We start from the raw sequence: 24300 nt of genomic DNA on the forward strand, positions 1-24300 counted from the left end.
TTGCATTTTTTTCTGCTACAAAAAAAGAAGTTACATCATTTACAGGAAAATGGAGGCAACTGAGAGAGGATTATACGAAGATAATTAGTAAGTCTCAGAAAGGCAAATGTTTTTTCACTCTTTTGTAGTTCCAAAATCTTATACAGTACACAAAATTACATATATTTGGGCAGATTATATAAACTTATTGACAGATGACTAGGAAGGGGAGGGTTGATGAGTTTGGAGGGAAATGTTTAAAGATATTGCATATTTGTATAAAAATGTCCCTATGTATAATAAGTGCACATAGTGGGGAACAAAGTTATTGAGACTGCCAGTTTCTAATTAGCTAAGGCATTTAGTATGTTCAGTGTTCATCTACACAGTAGACAAGTTATCTCACTGACTTAAGTCATTTCCCTCAGTAGCCATGGTTCCTCTCCTTGCTGCTGTTTCAAGATCACCTCTGGCTTGTTCATACAATACACTGTTAACAGAAATAGTTAAGGACATAAGCAGGCAGCCCAGAAGTCATGTCTTCTAATACGGGTGAAACATGAGGCCCCTGGAATATCTCAATAGAGAAATGAACAGAAATATCTTCCGGGCTGGGGAAATGGGTCAGTGGGTAAAAGCACTTGCTGAACAAGCCTGAGGACCCGAGGTTGAATCCCGCAATCCTCAGGTGTGTGTTGTGAGCTGTAATCCCAGATCAGGACTACTATGCTACTATGGAGAAATGGGAGATGTGAAAATTCTTAGAAAATTGCAGAAATTGCAGGCCAGTTAGCCTGATGTGTGTGTCAGAGAGAGAGAGAGAGAGAGAGAGAGAGAGAGAGAGAGAGAGAGAGAGAGAGAGAGAGACCCTGTCTCAAACAAGGTGAAAGTCCAGGACTGACCAAATGATGTCTTCTGACTTGCACACACACATTAGTCATATGATTCTCGCACATGCAAACATACACACACACACACACACACACACACAATCTTCTGATACCCAATAAAGTATTAAACTATACAAAGTGCCCAGATGCTTCACAATTAAAAGAATATACAAAAGCCAGGCAGCGGTGATGCAACCTTCCCCCCCCAGCTTTAGTTTTTAATTGAACTGGGACTATAAAAAGACCACTTGCATTATACGTTTGTAGAGAATACCAGAAACAAACATTTGGGAAGATTTATGAAATTTTATCTTGTTGGAAATGTGATATACCAAGAGGCCAATTTGGTATTTTTCTTGGTACATATTTTATGGATGATTTTTCCTATTCTTTAGATGTCTCATTTGTCCAATGGTCTTCAGATTCCTTACCTAGATGCCTTTGTTTTCCTAAAAAGACAAAAACAAAATCTACTCCAACCCTAATTTTTGGGAGGTTCCCTTATCGTAAGTTATATCTGATCAAATGAAAAGCATTTATCAGTTTTAAAGTTAGTTTAGATTGAATTGCCATGCTGTTTGATTAAACATTACTTCTTCTAATCAAGGGGTGTCTCTTGCTCAAATCTAATCTTTAGGTGATGCACACCTTTAATCCCAACACTCAGGAGGCAGAGACAGGTGGATCACTATGAGTTCAAGGCCAGCCTGGTCTACAGAGATAGTTCCAGGACAGCTGGAGCTTTTGCACAGAGAAACCCTGCTTGAAAAACCAAGAAAGGAAGTGAAGGAAGGAAGGGAAGGAGGGAGGGAAGGAGTGGAGGAGAAAGGGAGGAAGAAAGGAAAGAAGGAAGGAAGGATATACAATGTTACAATGTTTTTCTGCATTACACAGAAAGTGGTCTCACGGATGGAGACAGTGTGGCTATAGTTCTCCAGCATCACATCCCTGTATGGGGACTGCTGGCTGGTCCTGGGTGAAGCCCAGTCACATCTTTAAATGATGTGAGTTTGTGGAATTTTTCTTCCATCTGAAATAGTTAACCTTGGGTGTTATGAAAAAAGGCATGTGGGGCGAATCTTTACTGATTACTGCTTATGGCTCATCAAGATGATTTTAAAATATTTGTTTCATTTTCTGTTTTGTGGGAGAAGGACAATAATAACAGGAACATGTTGCCATAGTTCCAAGTTAAAAATCTATGGGGAAATGAGCAAGTCTCCTAATGTACTCTGGAGGTTCATTTCATCAAAGTCATGTATTCGAGGACCTGATACAAAAACATGGGATATAAAGTGCTACCTTGCAACGATAAAGTAGAGATCATACAACTTAAGCATACAAAGGATGAGCAATGTTGGTTATTTTGAGCTTCTCAGAAGCTTAAGACCAAAGCACAAGAAAAGACAAGGATATTCTAGGACATTCAAGAAATTAGTCGCAGAACAAACAGCAGAGGACATGAGGATATGGCCTGGTACCATGATGGAGGAAGGTCATTGATTAAAAAATAAAGAAACTGCTTGGCCCTGATAGGTTAGAAAATAGGTGGGTGGAGTAAACAGAACAGAATGCTGTGAGGAAGAGGAAGTGAGCTCAGATGCCATGCTCCCTTCTCCCGGGCAGACGCAATGAAGCAAGCCACCAGGTCAGACATGCTGAATCTTTCCCGGTAAGACTGATGCTACACAGATTATTAGAGATGGGTTGATCAGGATATGAGAATTAGCCTGTAAGGGCTAGAGCTAGTGGGCCAAGCAGTGTTTAAATGAATACAGTTTGTGTGTTGTTATTTTGGGGCATAAGCTAGCCAAGCGGCCAGGAGCCGGGCTGTGGGAAGAGGCCCGCAGCTCCTACAACAGTGCCAAAACAAGAAAAAAAACCACAAAAAACAGGAAAAAACATTATAAAGTAATTTGGGACCAACATTCTCCAAAACACTGAATCTCTATCTAAGAGGACAAATGTCGCGTCTCTACCCTCGTCCAGCAAGGATGATGCACGACACACCAGAGCTCTTCTCACTGCAGTTTATTCCAGGACTTTATTCACTTTCTCTCTCTCCCCGGGCAAACCTCTCCCAGCCCTTAAGTAGGCATGGGCTGCCAATCCCGGATTGCCAGGTGGGCACTGCCCATAGGCCCACGCATATGCAAGCAGCTGATGATCATTGTGTGATAATAGCATAAGTCAGGTCTTAGGCATAATTAGGAGCTGATTATCAGATGTGGCTTCACGCAGCTCGCTACAGACAAGGTTATTTATTTGTTTATTCTTAAGCAGTGAGTTTTACTTCACCGCTTGTCTTTCCTAACTCTAGCCATTTAAAGTCAGAGTAGCCATTAAGGTGTCACAGACCATAACATGTTAGTTTATTTTTTAATATATTTTTTATTTTATGTGTATGAGTGTTTTGTCACAGGTATGTCTGTGCACCATGTGTTTGTAGTGCTCTCAGAGGCCAGAAGAGGGCAGCAGATTCTCCGGAGCTGGAATTACACAGCTGTTAACCACCATGTGGGTGCTTCGAACTGAACTTGGGTCTTTAGCAAGAACAGGTGCTCTTAACCATTGAGCCATCTCTCCAACCCAAGAGTTGGTTTCTAAATGTGTGTGGAAGGCCTCAAGAAATCACTGGGGCAGGCTCCAAGAAGTCAGTGTTTGCTTGTTAAAATGGAGAACTTTGGGTTTTACTTTTTTTTTTAAACTCTACATTGGGCATATGTGTAACTGTCCTGAAGCTATTCTAAGAGAGACACTTGTGTCCCCTCCTTTAGGCTATCAGAATATCTACAGAATAAGCCCTAATGAGTTAGATTTTTTTCCAGGGGAAGGACAAGGCTGGGTCCTTGATGCCAACCAAGGGAAAACATCATCACACAGTATTCACGATTTATGTGACCCACTGGGAGCCCCGGCCAGGAGCAGAGACGATGCAGGTCCAGCATGCAGGACCACATATGGACTAGGACTACTTGGCTGTGCATAGTTCTTCAACTTATCTAAGCTAACCTTAAGTCGGTACCCTGAAAATGGACCTTAGGGTGGCTGACGCTGGTCCTCTCTGCCTCTTCCCAATGTGGCCACACTGAATGACATTCTCTTCTTTGCTTTCTTCCTGTTACTTGTAGAGACAACACACACACACACACCTAAAAGGGTTGAAAATAAAAAGCATATCCCACTGTCCAACAGGCAGGTTCTGACTGATAGGCTCCTGCCCCAGTAGCCTGTTTTAACAGTAACAATTAGGGCCTAACTGATTATGGCTCTGGCATCTCACCCCAAATGGTTGGTTTCAAGGGGACAGATTGCAGACTGAAATTCACTCCTCTGTTACTTAGTTTCCCTCTTGACTTCATTCAAATACATCCCACACACCAGCCTTGCAGGCAAAGTAGGTGACTTAAGAACGACCCTAATTCCTCTTAGGGGTGCCATTTACTCCCCTAAGAAGCACACTGCATTTTTGTGTATGGTGTCTATTCTTTTATTAAAACCTTTCTATCAATTCTGGCTGGTAAAACTATGAGCGAAAGTCCTGTACCTTTCACTGAGTCTTCTGCAATGCTAATTAACCCACTAGGACTTCAATGATTACGGAGAACTGGGCATGCTGCCAGTCCAAAGCCAAGATATTATGGACCACCTTTAGTGACTGCACACCCGTAGCCCTGACAGACAGGATCTCTCTATGCAGCCCCGGCAGGCCTGGCACTTGCTATGTAGAACTTGCTCTGTAAGTTTGAGGCTAGCCTGCCTCAAATGTGCATGCATTAAAGGTGCTGGCATAAACGTCACGTGCTATCTTGCCCCTGCAACTTTTGCCCTCTTAATACCCATTGTTTGCCCTCTTCTGTGTGTAAGTTAACATCTCTGTGGCCATTGGGTACATTGTATGGAGTTTACAGACACCCAGTCCCCACCAACAAAAGGGCTATGTGTGTCATCAGATAGAATCTGAGGCTTATAGCCAAGATTTCCCACTTGATGCTAACCCACCTAATGCTTTCACTAAGGTATTTAAGTATCCTGACTTAGACTTCTTTTGTTCCATTATAAAGGCTTTGAGATGGACTAGAGAGATGGATCAGAGGTTAAGAGCACTGGGTGCTCTTCCAGAGGACCAGAGTTCAGTTCTCAGCACCACTTTATGGCTCACAACTGATCATAATTCTCTCTCGGTCGGGGGATCAGATGTCCCCCTTCTAGCCTCATCATACATGGCACACATGGTACACAAACACATACATGCAGGCAAAACACCCATATACATAAAATAAAATAGCTCCATGAAGCTGCTTCCACATTGGAACATGAAGTTTGGGGTACCCTAAATCTGTGCTCCATTACCAGTATCACTAAATTTGGTTCCAAAGTAATCTTTTTCTTATCCCCTTTGAGGCAAGAGCTGTGTTTCTGTGTCAATTACCCCGAATCTTGCAGGCTGTTTGTTCTCACAGTACCATTGTCTCCTTTTGATTGTTTTGTTGAGACAGGGTTTTCTCTGTGTAGCCCTGGCTGTCCTGGACTCGCTCTGGAGACCAGGCTGGCCTCGAACTAAGACATACACCTTTCTACGCTGGGAGTAAGGGCCCATTGCCACCTGGCAGTACCATCTTCTCTTAAGTTGGCCCTTTGAGGACCAGTGGGTGAACCTGGCTTCTTTGGGCTGCTAGGGCTCAGCCTTTGCTCCAAAAAGCTCTGACACCATACAAATGTGTAATACATACATTTTATGAGTAGCAATTGTAATTTTCTTATGAAAGATTTAATATTTCCATATTTCTAAAGTTGAGTAGATTGCAAACTGAAGTTATCAGTTATCAACAAGTTGTTTTACATATTCAGTATGTCCGTAGTGAGATGGCAATAATGACATCTGTATCAGTTGGATAAGGCTTTAAAATTCTTAGGGAAGTAACGTGTAAGACACTTTCCGTGGTGTCTGGACTTTGGTTTATATATACTACACACACACACACACACACACACACACATTTAGTTTCTCACGTTTCGTGTTCTCATTTACATAGTTTTGAAAGCTAGCAACTCTAGGATAAAACTGAGATCTCTGGGTGTACAGTCGCACTTGGTTTCAACTACCTACGCTACCCCCCAATACACACTGCACAGCCTCAGACAGCATGTCTTCCCTCCCAGGGTGTCAATTGCTAGCTCAATCATTCCCTTAAAGACCAGGCCTGAGGGGAAGAGGCGCAGCATTCAGTGAGGCACTCAGCGCCAAACTTCATAATGTGATCCAATATGGAGTTGTCGCGGAGGCTGCTGGAAAGCGTAGTTCCCCGCGAAGGGTCGTTCGGCGCATGGGCGGAGCCCTCGTCTGTCACCCGCGGAAATTTTGTCTTCCGCCTAGGGGTGTCTGGGGACCTGGGGCGGGGTGGTGGTGGTGGTAACAGCGCTGCGGCACCCCGGGCCTGGGGACCTCGGAGTGCGGCGGGCGCGGCGGGCGAGCACGGAGGCGGAGGAGCGGCGGGCGCGGCGGGCGGGGCGCGGGGAGGGGCGGGTGGGGGAGCGGAGGGGAGGGGAGGGGAGGGGAAGGGAAGGGAGGGGAGGGGAGGGGAGGGGTGGAGAGGACTGCGGCGCCCGGGAGGCCCGCCTGAGCCGCAGCCCAAGTGACGTGGCGCCCACTCGCAGCTTCCTCGTCCGCCCGCCACGTCAGCGTCCGCCCGCTTCTCAGCCACCCCCGAACGTCTGCAGCGGAGACCGCGGGACTCCCTGACACCGCTGTCACCGAGGTGAGACTCGCCCGGGGCGCACGGAGCAGGGCAGTCGTGCCGAGAGCCGAGGAGCAGCAGGGCGGGATGCTTCCCGATTGCCCGCGCTGGGTCCTTTTATCTCGGCCTCCGGTGGCGGTCACAGAGGAGGCTATTCCGTTTACCCAGGACCTGCGGGTGCCTTAATCCTCTATTGTTTTACTCTGCGGTTGCCGCCTGTTCCTGGCAGGCAGTCACGTCTGCAGTTGCTTTCTGCTGAGCGACTGAGAACGTAGCGATGAAGCATACTCGATCATATTTGGAATCTTCTATTTCTAAAAATTCTTGAACCTCCTCTCGATCTCTTAGTGTGAACGATTAATTGAGGCTCTCCCTACATCCCTCAACCAGCCTTTGTTAGACCGTTGAGCAGTTATTTGGAAGAACAGTCTTACTTTTAGAAACACCTTTCAATATTAAATTTCACTGAGAAGCTGAATGTCGTATTCGCTCTCAAAGAGAATAGAAATGAGATTGGGCGGGCGGGTGGGGTGTGTGTGTATGTGAGCAATCTGCTCCTGTAGCTCCAGACTAGTTTGGAGCTGTTGAGCCTCGCGCATCAGCTTTGGGAATGTGTGTGCCACCGCGTCTAGCAGAGACAATTTTTTTTCCTTAAAAGATGAAAATTGTAGTTCATTTATATTCTCAGTTATGAAGGCGATTTCCTAATGCGGATGATTGGCCTATTTGTATCTGATCTTATTACCTTACACTTACATATTAGGCATTTTGTAAGCATCCTGCTGGCTGGATTTGAGCACTTCGTTTCTTTAACTGTATCCACAATATGTATGCCTGTTTAGGGACTATGGTACTAAAACTGTTGTCCATTTAATAACTTTTTTTGAAACAAGGTCTCACTATGTATTCCAAGCTGGTCTAGCTCTCAGTGTATAGCTTAAACTGGCCTTGTTCTTGCCAGCCCTCCGCCTCCACCTTTCCATGATGGGTTAAAGGTGTGCATCACCACATCTGGCTTCAAATTGATATTTTGAGGGTTGATTTGTTTCTAAACTAGATTTGGGAGCCATGTCAAAGTTCATTGAGACTTGATTACAATTTCCCCAGATTTAGGCTATCTGGGGGATAATCAATTACAGGGATCTAGACTTGTGTTTCTGTGTCAAGACTGACTCAAGGTTGCCGGAAAGGTTGTTCACAATTACCTAATTCCTCTCATTTTAAAGATAACAACTTTGAGCTGGGCGGTGGTGGTACACACCTTTAATCCCAGCACTTGGGGTGCAGAGGCAGGTGGATCTCTGTGAGCTCAAGGCCAGCCTGGTCTACAAAGCGAGTTCCAGAACAGCTAGGACTGTTACACAGTGAAACCCTGTCTGGGGATGGGGGTGGTGAGAGATAATAGCATTGAAACTGCCTCCCTATATTAGCAGCTAACCCTGCAACAGAACAAAAGACAAAATGTATCCTATGTAACTGAAAATGTATTATTTGTAAGATTCTTGAAGACGTGTTTTATTTTCTTTTTTGCTCAGAGAAAATGTAATTTAGGCAGAAGAAATGTCTCATGTTTGAAAGTTTTGAAATGACTTTCTAACCTGGGAGGGGTTGTAATATTAACAGAAAAAAATGTTGCCTCCAACATAAACACTTACAGTACTCAGTGTGCATATGTTATAGCCCCTTTGAAATTAATCTGTTATTCAGTGTTTAAGTATTCATCAAACAGACAGTTGAAATGTTTAGATTTAGTAAAAGAAAAAAATGTCTCAGACTCATCAAGATTGTGTTAGAATATCACTAGAGAGGTGAGTGTTACTTCATGGTCATCCTTCTGAACTGATCAAAAGGACAGCTTCTCTGCAGACAGTACTAAAACATTGTATGTAAATTTCTCACAGGTGACCCGGAACTGTGGCATACGGTTTCTTATGACTTCACTCTCCCAACTTTAAAGGGTAGAAACCCCTTCTAAAAACACAACCGAAAATGAACAAGTTCAAGGTGAGTAACTTAATTTGTTTAACTCTGTGTGTGCACACACATGTTCAGAGAGGTTTTTCCAAAGAGACTCTGCGGGGTTGGAGAATTGGCTCAGTGATTAAGAACAGCTGTTGCTCTTGCGGAGGACCCTGGTTTGATCCCCAGCACCCATGTGGTGTCTCAAAATCATTCGTAACTCCAGTCCTCGAGGATTCAGTGCCCTCTTCTGACCTCCACAGTCCTCGAGGATTCAGTGCCCTCTTCTGACCTCCACAGTCCTAGAGGATTCAGTGCCTTCTTCTGACCTCCACAGTCCTAGAGGATTCAGTGCCCTCTTCTGACCTCCACAGTCCTCGAGGATTCAGTGCCCTCTTCTGACCTCCACAGGCATTCACATGATGCACAGTCACACATATATGCACGCCAAACACTCATACACATAAAATAATAAAATAAATCTTTAAAAAGTGAATCTCTGTATTAAATTAGGGAAGTATGACTGGTTTAAAATCTCCTCAGGATTGAATGAAACAGCAGCTATCAAAGTATGGTCCGCAGAGCCCAAGCACCCTCAGCCTCTTTCAAGGGATCTGGTAATGTCAAAGGTCATATTAGGAATGCTCAAATTGCATGTGTTCTAATAGTGTGAAGGCAGTAAGAGACTGATGACTGTCCTGCATAATTGGAAAGAATGAGGGTGATGGAAGGGAGCGGTTGAGGAAAGAGTGCATCAGTCGAGAAGCAGAAGATGTGAGTTATGCTGACATATGAAAAGTAGTGTACCTTTTTGGTACATATTATTATACAGTGTTTACATATTAAATGCATTGTGGTGGGAGCAAAGTTCTTTCTTATTTCCTTGCTGAAATTTCATCCCAGATGCACTGTCCCTACAATACTTGTGCCACAGGAAGTCGGCATTCTGCTTTGAACGTAGAATTCTTTAGAGCAGTGGTTCCTCACCTTCCTAAGCCGTCACCCTTTAATCCAGCTCCTCGGGTTGTGCAGTCCCCCACCGTGAACTTACTTTCCTTACTACTCTATAGCTGCAATTCTGCTACTGTTATGAATCGTAATGTAAATATCTGTTTTCCGATGGTCTTAGGTGACCCCCATGATAGGATTGTTTGGCCCCCCCGAAGGGTCATGACCCACAGGTTGAGAACCACTGCTTTAAAGACATAAGGTGACTGACTGATCTAGATTTAACTTTCAACATAGCATGAAAGTTTAGACCTTGCAAAAATAGGACAATGACACAGATTTATTAATTATCATTGGATTTTTGCAAAGAGCCAAGTAAAAGATTTCTACTTTCCTTAAGAATATCTTCAGTGGAACAGTAAAAACTTACTTTTGATATTAAAAGATAATGAGAACACACTTTCCTGATTCCTTTCATACTTTACATTCACATTCATCCTTAATGCTACTGTAAAAATTGCTGATTTTGTTAACCCTTGACCATTAAGTGCACATCTTTGTAACATTGTGTGATGGAATGGGAGGTTCACATAACGCCCCTCTGCTAATCCTGAACTGTAGCGATTGGTGCCCTAGGGCAAGCACTTATTTGATTTTTATGAAAATATCTTGACAGTTTTTCATGGAATATCTTTTATATTTGAAAGAATTGGCAGAAAACTATAGTTATTGAGAATTAACAGAGTCTCACTGTGTAGCTCTGGCTTGACGGGAACTCACAGAGATCTTCCTGTTTCTGCCCTGGAAGTGCTAGGATTGAGGTGTGTACCACCACAAGACCAGTAACAAACTTTTTCTTAATCTTATGAAAGTCTGTCACTTCCAGGAAAACAACTGCTAGTATTTTTGTTTCTTTTTTGCTAATTTTAAAATTTGATTAATGTATAAATTAGAATATTGGAAAATGTATGACCTCCATAATGAACTGAACGTGACAACTTCCTAAAGAATTATCTGACTAGGTCACTTATGTTGTTAACAAATATGATTTTAAAAATAATTGTAAAATTTATCAGTATTTGACTAACATTTCTGATTTACGTTCAGTGGTGGAGTCAAGCAATTTGAAAGCAAAGTAAAAAAACAGATCTTGTGTTTATTAGAGAATGCTGTTCTCAAATGTAATAATTGAGGAGACGTCTGAATTTAATAAGAGGGAACTAATTGGAAATCAAGAATATCATTACAAAACCACAGCACTCAAGTCAGAAGGAATGAGAGACAGCTTATTCTGGAGCAAAATATGATTGGCTGTGGCTCAGGAACGTAGACTCCAGTTATCCCAAATACCATGTCCCAGGTTGATGACAAAAATGAAGTTTTTGTAATGACAGAAGGAAGTTATAAAACAAGGTGCCTTAAAATAATAAGCGAAAGCCTCAGGGTGTCAGGTTACAGTGAAGCCCCCAATGCTATCTCATGACATCCTTGCACTGATGGAAGCTGGGGGTCTGTTTGTATGTTCCAAAGGGAGTTTTAACAAGGAGGGATGTCAGGTCAAACACAAAGGATGGAAATGAATGGCTGTTAAGAAGGCTGAAGATAGTCCAAGGTTATTTGGCTTTGGATTAGTATTGTCCTAGGGCTTCATATATGAGAGGACGCAGTCACTCAGTCAGTAGAATCTTTAGCACAGGTGCAGCCCCTTTTCTGGGCACTTTAGTTGATAGTTCTCCTTTGGTTAAGTAAGCATCACATTCTGTGCGTGCAGAGGACAAATGTTGTTTGATGTCCCGTGATGGCAGAGAGACTGATTCCTAAGATCTGGTACAGGCAAGACTCAGTAGGCAGGGATGCCATCTTCAGGAGAGAGATCCAATTGGTAAAGTCATTACGGAAGCAACCACCGAATCAAATCTACTGGCCACTATGAGCTGGATCTGACCCCTCCCCCGTCTCTTACATAACATATGCTTTGACATAAAATAGGAATGTTATAGCTAAACTTAAAATGACCAAAAACACAGTGTGGCCTTGTTACATTATACACCCTTTAGCTGCACTCCCAGGGATCAGGCCATGCCCTCTTCTTGCTCCCTCTCTGGGACAGAGTTGACACATGAATTCACAAAAACCGTGATTGCACTATGTGTAAGTTCAAACCAGAAAAAAAAAATCCCAGTACAAAGACAGGAAAATGGACTCAAAGTCCCACCCCTAACCAAGACCTATTTGCAGCTGAAGCCTGCTGGGAGAGGGAAATCCCTTTTCTCCAGTGGAGTGTTGCTGAGTTGCTGTCCACACTCTGGGCAGGTCCCATGACCTGGCATAGTTGGCCGGCACAAAGCTGATTCCATGTCAGGGTTTTTGTATGATTTTTTTGTTTTGTTTTGATTTTTTGTCAGACTGGTTTTGTTTTTGTTTTGTTTTAATTTTCATTTGAGGAGAGAGAGAAAGAGAGAATATCAAGTTGGGTGGATGGGGAGGTAGGAAGGATCTAGAAGAAGTTAGAAGAGAGGAAACAATATAGTCAAAATGTGTGAAATATTTTAATTTAAAAATTCAACAAAAATGATAAACATTCTTAAATTATATTGGGAAACACTGCAAGCATTGTTTTAAGGTGTCATTCAAGTGTATAATGTGATCCTGGCTACAGAATGCCTCCATCTTTCTGGTCCCATCTCCACCATCCCGTTCCCCTCCCTTACATTAGGTCCTTCTGTCTCTGCAGTTTTACTTTTATTCTTGTGTCATGCATACATGTGTGACTTTGTGCGTCTCTGTAATTTAGGGACCCTCAAGTGAGTGAAAACATGCTATAGCTGTCCCTCTGAGAATGGGACTCAGTTAATATGTTTATCTGCTGTTGCGCCTATTTACCTGCCAAACGCGGTGGCTTCTTTATTCCTTAGGGCAGAAATTCCTTTGTGTGTATTTGCCACATTTTCCTCTTGTTGAACACAGGTTAGTTTTATAACGTAGCCATTATGAATAGTGCCCTCAGAAAGGGAAAGGGGATTGCAGTGGGAATTGTTTTGTAATGTCTACTTCTCATTAATAAAATATAAAAATTTAAAATCTCAACTAGCTATACTATAGGTTTTATTAAATGCCCATTAAATCAAGAAACACGGGCCCTTTAAGATGTTCACATTATGAATGTTGTTGACATTTGATGCTGATTGTTACTGTGTAATTTGGTTAAGAAGAGTAAACCTGAATCTCTGGATATCCTTACAAGGGTGAATGGAGTTAAAGTTACTTTGAGATAGAAGTCTGGTGTCAGAGAACTTGTCAAAGCCTTTAATTTGTATCTTAACATTTCAAGAATATTTTTCTTTGATAATTTGATGCAATATTTTTTGATCAGGTTCACTCCTAGTCCTCAACTCCTCCCAGATCCACTTCCACCTCCTACCCACCCAACTTTGTGTCCACATTTAAAAAGAATACCATTAAGTCCAATATACGTTGATATATGTCGCCTTCCACTGGAGCCAGACCACCTATAAGAAGCCACATCTTTTAAAAAATGTTCTTCGGTGGTGGCGCACGCCTTTAATCCCAGTGCTCAGGAGGCAGAGGCAGATGGATCTCTGTGAGTCTGAAGCCAGCCTGGTCTACAGAGCTAGTTCCAGGACTGCCAGGGATACAAAAAGAAACTGTCTCAAAACACCCTCTCAGCCCCTCCCCAAAACAAAACAAAACTGTTCTTCCTCCCCCAGCAGCTATCAGTTGACTGCAACTCCTCAGCTTCACACCCATCCCCTCCCCAGGCTGGCATTTCATCTGGTGTGAGTTTGCACGGGTCTTGCACACGCTGTCACAACCACTGTGGATTCATTTGTGTCCCAACCTGTCTGGAGAAACCATTTAATTGTAGTTTTTATCCACTGCCTCTGGCACTGCAGTTTCTCCACTGGTCCCTGAGACTTGGGAGAAAGGGGCTCAATGACCTGTCCAGTTAGGTCGGAGCATGCTGTAGTCTCTTATTGCGGGTCTGCGTTAATCACCAGAAGAAGCTTCTCTGCTAGTGGACTGAGAGATTCCTTAATCTATGGGTGTAATGATAAAAACCTAGTGGGTAGTTTATTACTATGTCCATTAGCAGAGCAATAGTGATAGGTTCTTCCCTAGTGCCTATGACCTAGCTGGCAACTGTTTTTCGATTCTATTAATGGTACCAGGTATGAGTTCTGCGTTGTGAAGCAGGCCTTAAAACTAGTTGGTTCTCCCATAGCTTTTGTGATGCTATTGTACCAGTCAGCATATCGGCTAGGACAATCATTACTGGGGCTCAGTAAGATGACTGGTGATTTTTCACTGTACATAGAAACTTCCAGGACTATGACAGCTAGCCAGCAGGGATGCAGCTTCCGGGTTGGTAGCAACTTGATTCATCCATGTCTTATGACTCAAGTATATGCTACCTTCGGTAATAGAGTCCTACCATCAAGTTCTGTGGGTAACCAAGAGTCGTGGCAATAGCCTGTAATATTTGGGCTGTCTGTGAGACCCCACTGACCAAAAGCTCAAAAATCCTGGTTCTAGGATTTTTATTTGATAGCCTATTGTATCTGGAAAAGGTATTGTACTTATTACAGAATGACTTCATTTAAACTCCTTGCATATATGATTTATATGCTGATTATTTAGGAAGCTTCTGTAGAGTTTTACACATTGCTTTTCAAAGGCATTTAGTGTGGGCTATCCCTCTCCATATGCGCCCCCTATGCTGCCCTCCTCTTCCCCACCCAACTTAAGCCTTCCTGTTCCATTATTCCTCTTTCTCCCCTCATGCCACCTGTGTTCTGTTCCCCTTCTCTCGAACTACCGCATGGCGTCTTACTAATTTCCTGCGTTCTGTAGGAATTTGAGCACACATCTAAGGAGTCCAAGCTCACCTTCACATCATGAGAGAAAACGTGTGACATTGGTCTTTTTTTGCTGTAGGATGTCTACTGAGAAAAAGGATAAGTCTATATTGGAGCCATCTCAAGAGAGAGTTTATATGTGCAGCAGGCAGCAGAGCCGAAGGGCAGGGCTACCCAAGCCTTTGGGAACCCGTGCGAGTCCATCGTGCATCCTAGATCCTGGTCGTGGAGCTGAAGGAGTCCGTGTTTTTCCTGCTAGGTTCCTGTCTTGTTCCATCTGCTTTCCTTGATACATTTCCTCCCTACATTTTGGAATAGGAATGTTCACCCTGTATCATTGTATGTTGGAAGTATGACCTTGTTTTTAGTGTTGTAAGGATCCATAGCTTGAGTCTCGGGGGAGACTTTGAACTTAAATATTGTTGGGACTGTTAAAGACTATGGGGACTTTTGAAGGTGGACTGGATGCATTTTTCATTCTAAGATCATGATGGTTTATATCACTTAAAATGATATGTTTGACTCTCAAGTTCACAAGCGGTGAAGTTGTGGTGTTTAATATTGTCCACTTGGTGGGATTTATAACTACAATGGAAACGTGCCCCCACTCACGTTTGTGAAGGACTTTAAGATCGGGCTAATGACAGCAGAGAGACCAACACTAGGTGTGAGTGGTACTGCCCCATGGACTAGGAATGCTGAGAGCAGACTTACTTGTTTGTCCCCCTTAAGGGGAAAGGTTTTAGTTATTCCTGAGTATCTCAGTAAGTGCAGGTCGTATAGAAACATCTTTGATCAAATTAAGGAAGTCCCCTCTGCGTCAGTTTGCTGTCATGATAACAAATACCCATTAGAGGGAAAAATGGGTTGTTTTGGCTCATGGCTTCAGAGGTGCTAGTCTGTGGTCAGTTGGCTCCGTTGGGTTTATTTGTGCCTGTGACAAACCACCACATCACGGTAGGAGTCATGGGGTAGTGGGGGAGAAACTTCTTATAACTATGACTAAGGGACCAGGGCTCTACAGTGCTCTTCAGTGACACACACCCAGGGACCTGACGATGTCTGTCTAGGCTCTCTAAGGATTCTGTCAGCTTCCCAACAAGCCTCGAAACCTACGGACTTTCAAAGGACACTTATAAAGCAAACCTTGACACCACCACCTCCTAGTTTTTACAGTTTCTATTTTTCATGATGAACATGTTTGTTTGTTTTGGAGACAGGGTTTCTCTGTGTAGTCCTGGCTGTCTTGGAACTCACTCTGTAGGCCAGGCTGGTCTGGAACTCACAGAGATCCACCTGCCTCTGCCTCCTGAGGGCAGGGATCTTCTGAGATGACGGTCCCGCTTCTCTTTTTGAGTTAGTAGTCACAGGTAATGCCTTACACAGACACTAGAGCGCTGAGTCAGAGTTGTGCTAGGATGCTGTCAGCTTTAAAGATTCTGTATTCAGGCTGCTCAGGTCTGATGCTGATCTTCTCTAGTGAATTCTATGTTGCTTGTTTTTACATTTTTGAAATGTATATACAGTATTAGGTTTCATTTTTGTCATTTTCAAGCAGAAATTGTTAGGTTGATCCCACCACTCATTGTTCTCCCCATTCCCGATGACATCCTGCCTTGCACCCCTCCATCCTCCCTCATGGCTTCCTTTCTGCTCTCAGCGTGTGTGTCCTAAGTCTCCCTCTCTGAACACCTTCTCTCGCCCACTGAGGCTCTTTCCCAGCTTCCCAGCCTACACCCACAATCATACTCAATGTAAATGGATAAACACTGTAAGCTAATGCCTTAGCTTGTTTTCTATTGCTGTGCTAAAAACACTGACACAAACAAATTCAAGGAGGAAAGGAATTATTTGGTGTACATTTCCAAGACATAGTCTAGCATTGAGGGAAGTCAGCTCAGGAACTCAAGCAGGAACTTAGAGGCCGAAACTGAAGCAGAGGCCATAGGAGAACCCAACTTACATGTGCACACGTACCCCTGCACACAAAGGCTGTGTTATACTTCTTGGTTTCACTGTGTCTATGATGCTGTGCGCACCGCCCACATCACTGTCGTGTTTCATGTGCCCCATTGGTTTAGTTTTCTCTGTAGCTGACTGATCTACTCCTATAACTACTGCACACTTTGTCTCACCAGTGGTTCCCATTGTCTGCATTTGTATCTGCAAAGTGGGCGAGCATCACCAAAATGTCTAAAGTGCTCCACACGATGTAAAATGGAGGAATATCTGCTCACATTTTCCTCTTATGTAAATAAGCTTAAGTTTGAAAAGTGATGTAAGCCCTTTGATTCACCATTTGGACTTTGATAGAATTGTATTTTGGCCTGTCATTGGTGTCCTGTCTATGGTGAGGGGATATCTGTGTCTCCCCCTGGGAAAGTTCATGAACAGATGTAAACACATGTGACATGAGGTCTGTTACCTTATGTGCAAAACACGCTTTGTTGGCTGTGTCCTCTTCCCTGACTTCTTAAGTGAATCGACTCGGTTCTACAGCCAGCTCTCACTCTGTGTGACTTCCATTTTTCTATAGTTGTTCCTCGCGCTTCATCTCATTGCCTCTTATGAACTCTTTCTTTCTAGTTTGTATTGGATGGTTTGACTACCTTATAAAATCTAACAGCTATTACACAGCAGATAGCTGTCACCATCTGAACGCCTTGTGTCCTGAACATACGTCTGCCGTAGATCTGCTGCAATACGAACATTAGGGATCTATTATCTTTGCCTCTTGTCAAAAGAGAAATTCCTTGACAAAATGTGTAATTGCTATCCAGGGTGACTATGAAGAGGCCACTCAGCGCTAGTTTAATACTCTAGTCTTTTCTTTATTTCTCTTGTCCTGGGGTTGAACTCAGGGCCTCACAAACGCTAAGCCAGTGCTCTGATGTTGTCCTACCTCCCGACCTTGTGCCTTCCTCCCCAGTCACTTCAGACTGAACTGGAATTGTTGTTTCAGGGACCCGTGACGTTAAGGGATGTGACTGTGGAATTCACCAAGGCAGAATGGAAGTTACTGACCCCTGCTCAGAAGTCGCTTTACAAGAACGTGATGCTGGAGAACTATCGTCACCTGGTCTCTGTGGGTGAGAAAATTTCCTCATCTATAACTACAGTTGTTTCCATTTCCTCTCCCGTTGGCTGGACCACCTAAAGTCTCTGTAAGTCAAGTGATACTTTGTTTCACGATTCATAGTTAATCTGTTTGGGAATACCTGAGAAAATATGTGTGTTTCTGCCACTTCATTTAGAGAAGAAATTTGTGGCTGGGTGGTGGTGACACGCGCCTTTAATAGGCAGAAGCAGGTGGATCTCTGTAAGTTCAAGGCCAGCCTGGTCTACAAGAGCTAGTTGCAGGACAGGCTCTAAAGCTTCTGAGAAACCCTGTTTTGAAAATCCCCAACCCCGAAAGAAAGAAAGAAAAAAAGAAAGAAAGAAAGAAAGGGAGAGAGAAAGAAAGAGAGGGGGGAAGGAAAGAAAGGGAGGAAGAAAAAGAAAGGAAGAAAGAATAACTGTGGGAAGCACAAGTGAGACCCTCACTGCTTGTCTGAAACTGTACCTCACTTCCAAGGAAACTATCTCATCTCCTTTCTCTTTAATAGGTTACCGTGTGATTAGACCGAGTGTGATCTCCAAGCTGAGGAAAGGAAAAGAGCCGTGGGTATTAGAAAGAGAACTTCCAAATCGGAACCGTGCTGGTGCGTTTGAAAAAATTCATGTTGCATGTGACCCTTTGAAATATTTGTCAAGATTTCCTTTAGAAACAGTTTCTCAAGAATCTCCCTAAGTTCTCTATAGTTCTAGAAATGATTGAAGATACTGTCTACATATGTTTGAATCCCACAACATACCAATTTTTCTTCTCTCCATGGAAAGACCTGCAGCATAGTTTCATGGCCAGCTGCTGCCTGCTGCAGCCACTCAGGATCCTGCAGCCAACTGTGTGGAAAGCAAAAGCCTAGAAAACAGCGATATTCCTCAGCACACGAGGAGATTGGTGTTCTGAGAAATTCACTTTATTTTTGGTCTCCAGATTGCTCTGGACACATGAAGAAATCTAATACAGCTCTGCGGTCTGCTGACTACAGTGATGCCGCTCCACTTACATTTTCCTTTGTGGTTTCTGTTATCCCTGGTCGACCGCAATCTGGAGAGATTAAATGGAAAATTTCAGAAATCCACAATTCATAAAATTTAAGCCCCATGCCATTCTGAGCAGCATGGTGGGTAGTCTTGCTGTTAGTCACTAGCATAGATCTAGATGACCGCCCCACCCCCTCCAGACCCTCTAGAATAACAAACAAGGAAAACTGTCACCAATGGCTTAGAGGGAAATTTCATTTAAGAGTGCTTTCATCTTGACATACTTGCCTGAGGACTAAGAATCAACCTTTGACCATAACGGTGTGCTAAAATCTTCATTCCTTTGTAGACAAACGAGGGAATGCCGCTGACCCCAGAGCCAAACACCAGGAACATCAGGCTGGAAATGCAAGGCAAGTGCAAGAATTAATGTGTAGGATAGAAGCTTTGTGAGGAAGAATAGTCTTGTTTGGAATGCTGGGAATGGGAGGGAGATTGTTGATTAATTAAATGTTATTAAACAGGCACTGGAGTGAATCCGAAAGATTATGACCCAAACAGACATGCCTCCCTGAAGGGTGTGGTTTTGGATCAAGAGAGCCAAACATCGTAGTTATCTTTTCCTTTTTCTGAACTATGCACTAAGGGTGGCTTACAGTAAGGTGTGGCCATTAGGAAACCCCGAGACTTCAGGAGAAGCCTCATTCTGTACAGTGTTAAGTCGTGGTGTAGATCAGTGTTCACAGTGGAGAAGGCCGAGGAACCTGATGCATAGGATTAGTGAAGTCTTCATCAAAGTTATTCAGAGACGCACAGCACCGAGAAAGCTTTGAAAGTCCTATTAGCGAACTGGGAACTTTCTCTCTAGGAAAGTCCTATTAACGAACTGGGAACTTTCCCTCTAGGAAAGGAGAATTCAACCGACGGCGGAAAACCGCCACCCAGCACGAAAGCTACGACTGCGGCGAATGCGGAAAGTCCTTCTGCCAGAAGTCTTCCCTCGTCGTGCACCAGGAAACACACACCAAGAAGTCCTATAAGTGTGAGAAATGTGGGCAGTCTTTCTATACAAATGAAGAGCTCACGGTCCATCAGAAAGTTCACACCCGAGAGAAAACCTACGCGTGTAAAGAATGTAACAAAATCTTCTACCACTTATCATCCCTCACTCGACACCTGAGAATCCATGCAGGGGAGAAACCCTATGAATGTAGCCAGTGTGAGAAATCATTCTACCAGAAGCCACACCTCATGGAACATCAGAAAACACACACCGGGGAGAAACCCTTTGAGTGTAAGGAGTGTGGGAAGTTCTTCTATGTGAAGGCATACCTCCTGGTGCACCAAAAGACACACACAGGGGAGAAACCTTTTGAGTGTAAGGAGTGTGGGAAGTTCTTTTCCCAAAAGTCACACCTCACAGTCCATCAGAGGACCCACACAGGGGAGAAACCCTATAAATGTAAGGAGTGCGGGAAACTCTTCTCTAGGAATTCACACCTCAAAACACACCAGAGAACGCACACAGGCGAGAAGCCCTACAAGTGTAAGGAATGTGGCAACTGCTTCTACCAGAAGTCAGCCCTCACGGTGCACCAGCGAACCCACACTGGGGAGAAGCCCTTTGAATGTAGTAAGTGTGGGAAAACCTTTTACTATAAGTCAGACCTCACCAAACACGAGAGGAAACACAGCGGGGAGAAGCCCTATGAGTGTACGGAGTGTGGCAAATCCTTCTCTGTAAACTCAGTCCTCAGACTACACGAGAGGACTCACACGGGAGAGAAGCCCTATGAGTGTGACATATGTGGGAAATCCTTTTCTCAGAAGTCACATTTTGTCATACACCAGAGGAAGCACACGGGGGAGAAGCCCTATGAGTGCCAGGAGTGTGGGGAAAACTTTATCCAGAGGTCACAACTCACCACACATCAGAAGACACATGCCAAGAAAGGGAAAACTTCCAAGTAGCCTGAGTTCCGGGTTTCTGCCATAGTTCATCCTTCTGATGTAACCCACACAGAAGGAGAACCGTCTAAGTAATGAGGAATGTTTATCTTTTCCGTATAGAATTTCAGCACGTGTATAGAAGGAAATTCTGTGGTGTTATTAGGAAGACCTTTACAATACGGCCAATTTTTATAGACATCAGGTGACAGAAACTGTAAGACATAAGAGATAAAATGGGGCAGAAACCAAGTAAGTGAGTGTCCGGAAGTTCTGTCCTAGCATCAGGCACTACACATCCCAAGTACACAGCGAGGACCTCCCATGGGTGTCCGAGCCCTCCAGAGTCTCTTCACACAGTTGCACTTAAAAAGATCAAGGGGGATTAGTGCACAGATTGCAGCAGATATGGAAGCCTTAGCAGGAACACATCCATCACTGAGTGTTCGTTATACTAATACTTTGATCACAGCTAGGGAGGCATTTTCAGTATTTGAAATATTTCTAAGAAAAACGAAAAGAATTTATCCTGAAGGCAGCAGTCACGCCGTGAATCACGTTGCCAGTTCCAAGACTGATTTTCCTTCCTAAAGAAACAAACAACAAAACCAGAAACCAACAAATACCACACATATCAAACTAGAGAGCTAAAATAATCAGGAAACACCACTAAACAGAGACGTGTTTTTGATATGTAGAATGTAGGTGTGTATGTGGGTATCTACAAAACACATTTGTACATGTGTAACCTGCCCGTGGGACTCATTGGTTATCATGCCTAAGCTGAGTAGCTAGAATGTGTGGGAACACTTGCACTCAGCAGTGATCTCCATTGATAGTGTTGTTACTGTAACCTCCGTTGGTGTATACTTTAAACACATCGTGTATCTTTTCAACTACTTCCCGGCACTTACAAATGGGTTCAGACATTGTTACTAAGTGGACCCTAAGGAGACACTAAAACAAACGCCTTTGTGATTTTTCCAGCTATATGGTGATCGGCTGAACTTGGGTTGGAGATGCAGCTGTAGCAGTCTGAACTTATCTTACTGTAGATCTTGTGGAGCTGTGGTATCTGTGTTTGTATTTTGTATGAAAAATACCTCATTGTTTTTTCTTCTCTTTCTGGGTAGCGGAGGCAACATGGCCAGTGGCTAAAACTCCTACTACCTTGACCCAGACCCCAGCATGGCCATGCCATGCAACTTCACTGTGCCTCAGCTTCACTTCCTGTGAGAGCAACGGCAGTGGCACCCTAAAATTGCCTAGAGGTTGAAATAGGTTGGCATTTTAAAGCACTCAGAAAGTGTCTGTAAAACGTAAAAACTCGACATTCAGTAATATTGTCATTAATTTGTATATCCCGAATCATACATTGGAAGGTCGGCCGCCCACCACCTATCTCCCACCTTGTTGCTGATAGTGCCTTGACTTGATCTGGCTGTGTGTCTACCCACGGTGGCTCAGGAGCAGATCCATGAACCATGGTCCATCTGCCAGATCCACGGCCCATCCTTATAGCCTCTAAGCTGAGATTACGTTTTTATTACTCAATTACTGCAAGAATGAGATGTTTTTTGACACATGAAGGTGGCATGAAACAAAATGCCAGTGTCTGTAAATGAAGCACTTTGAAAACACTAATCCAAACCCATTTGCTTACCCTCTGCCTGTGGCTGCCCTCACACTGCTGGCGGAGCTGAGTAATGGAGGCAGACCACATGGCTGATGGAGCCCAAGACATTGATGACTCAGCACTTTACCACACAGGTTCCTGTTACTCCGGGCTGCACACCCTGCAGCGGGTCCTGAGCCCACTCTTATAAATGTTCTGTTTATTAAACATGATGCAGCAGTATATGGGTGGGTGACTTCTGTGTAGTATATTTATTTCGTGCATTGTATTTATATGTGGAAAAAGCCTAGACTTAGAAGTATTTTTCCCAAAGAAATGTGATTTTTTTACTTACTGAATTGTTACATTAAAACAATTTCCTGATGAAATGTAACAAATATATGAAATAAACATTGTGTCAATTAAATTGAACTAAATTTTCAATTGTTCTTTTCCCTTGACATTCATTTACTTTCTTCCAAGGCAATGGCTAGTTTTTCTAATATCATTTGTCATTTTCTAACTAGCTCATAAAACATGGTATCTATGTAATTTATTAGTATTTGTGTGTGTGTGTGTGTGTGAGAAAGAGAGAGAGAGAGAGAGAGAGAGAGAGAGAGAGAGAGAGAGAGAGAGAGAAAGAGAGAGAGGCAGAGAGAGAGAGAGAGAGAGAGAGATTTCTTAGTCTAGTCAACTCAGCCTGCCACTGGTTGGATGAAGCCAGCCAAATGACAGACTCTAGCCAGTGCCAGGGCTTAAGGAAGAAATAGCTCAGTTTATGCACAAAGAAATAAGAAATGAATTTAAACTCTTAAGTTTTGAGTATGTAGAAGTGAAACATGAAGAAAACTGTGAATCACGTTATTGCTGGATGGCTAGTCTCTCACTTTACAGGGGTGGTTCGGGGTATCTGTGGCCCCCAGAAGTTTGCCAGCATTTAAGCCATGGGTAGTCTCTTGCTTTACAAGGGTGGTCTGGGGTATCTTTGGCACTCAGGAGTTTGCCAGCATCTATGCCATGGCTGGTCTGGGGCTTTCCAGGGATGGTCTGGGATATCTGGCACTCACGAGTTTATTAGCATTTATGCCGTCGATTCTGATTTATAAGAAGAGCTTGCCCAAGTGTACCCTATGAATGAAAAGCAATATTGTTCAAGTTAGATTATCACCCCTGCGTTTATCTAGATCCTGAAATTGTAGAGCAAAAATACCATCCCTCAATGTCCAGAATTTTATTTTTTTAATTTATTTATTTACTTATTTATTTATTATGTATACAATATTCTGTTTGTATGCCTGAAGGCCAGAAGAGGGCGCTAGACCTCTTTACAAGTGGTTGTGAGCCATCATGCAGTTGCTGGGAATTGAACTCAGGACCTTTGGAAGAGCAGGCAATGCTCTTAACCACTGAGCCATCTCTCCAGCCCCTGTCCAGAATTTTAAAGTAAATATCGGGAAGAGAAAATATTGGGAGTAGTCACTGGTAGGTTGCCATGTCCCAGGGGATGTCCCCATGCCCATCTGCACATGGACAACACTAATTAGACTCAGCAGATCGTTGTCTAAAGTAATTAAGAAGTTGGGAGGGAGATGTGCTGGAAGGAGGCAGAGAGAGTTGGAGGAAGGGAGTGGGGTTATATGATAAAGGTATGTTGTATACACGTATCAAATTTTCAAACAATAAAAATAAAACCCGATGGTAGATTTTATCTAAAAGATTCAACATGTAGCAAGATCTTGTGGGAGGAGATGTGTCACTGAGGGTGGGCTTTGAGGTGTCAAAAGGCTGACGCCATTCCCATTGTGTCTCCCTGCCTCCTACTTGTGGATCGGCTGTTCCTGTCACCACGCCTTTGCTCCTCGTGGACTCTAACACCCTGGAATTGTATGCCCAATTAAACCTCTTTCTTCTATAAAGAAAATGAAATGGCTCTGGTCATGGGGTTTTGTCACACTACTAGAAAACTAAGACAACCTGCCTCCTAAAAACTTTCAAACGAGAGGTTGGAGAGATGGCTCAGTGTTCAAGAGCGCTTGCTGTTCTTCCAGAGAACCTGGATTCAGTTCCCTGAACCCACGTGGTGGATCACAACCATCTGTAACTCCAGTTCCAGAAGATCTAATGCCCTCTTGGGACCTCCACAGGCACCAGGAAGACACATTTTGCACATACATGCAGGCAAAACACATAAAATAAATCTAATTAAAAAATACAAACAAGTAGGGTATGATGCCTACATCATGACTCCCAGGACAGCCAGA

The 24300-nt window shown here is 43.5% G+C and overlaps 1 protein-coding gene across 1 annotated transcript in view; it reads left to right on the forward strand.

Annotated features, from left to right (window-relative positions):
* Positions 1–6487: 6487 nt before the first annotated feature.
* LOC142856108 (zinc finger protein 248-like) overlaps positions 6488–24300 on the forward strand; it is a 47328-nt gene continuing 29515 nt past the window's right edge. The window contains exons 1-7 of the mRNA XM_075983017.1: positions 6488–6628; positions 8509–8611; positions 17354–17480; positions 17997–18092; positions 18827–18890; positions 19383–20421; positions 21123–21129. Of these exons, the coding sequence (XP_075839132.1) occupies positions 8597–8611; positions 17354–17480; positions 17997–18092; positions 18827–18890; positions 19383–20421; positions 21123–21129 (1348 nt within the window). The 5' untranslated portion in view covers positions 6488–6628; positions 8509–8596. The remainder of the gene's footprint in view (positions 6629–8508; positions 8612–17353; positions 17481–17996; positions 18093–18826; positions 18891–19382; positions 20422–21122; positions 21130–24300) is intronic.

Source organism: Microtus pennsylvanicus, chromosome 8 (assembly GCF_037038515.1).
Source record: "Microtus pennsylvanicus isolate mMicPen1 chromosome 8, mMicPen1.hap1, whole genome shotgun sequence".
Classification (NCBI taxonomy): Eukaryota; Metazoa; Chordata; class Mammalia; order Rodentia; family Cricetidae; genus Microtus; species Microtus pennsylvanicus.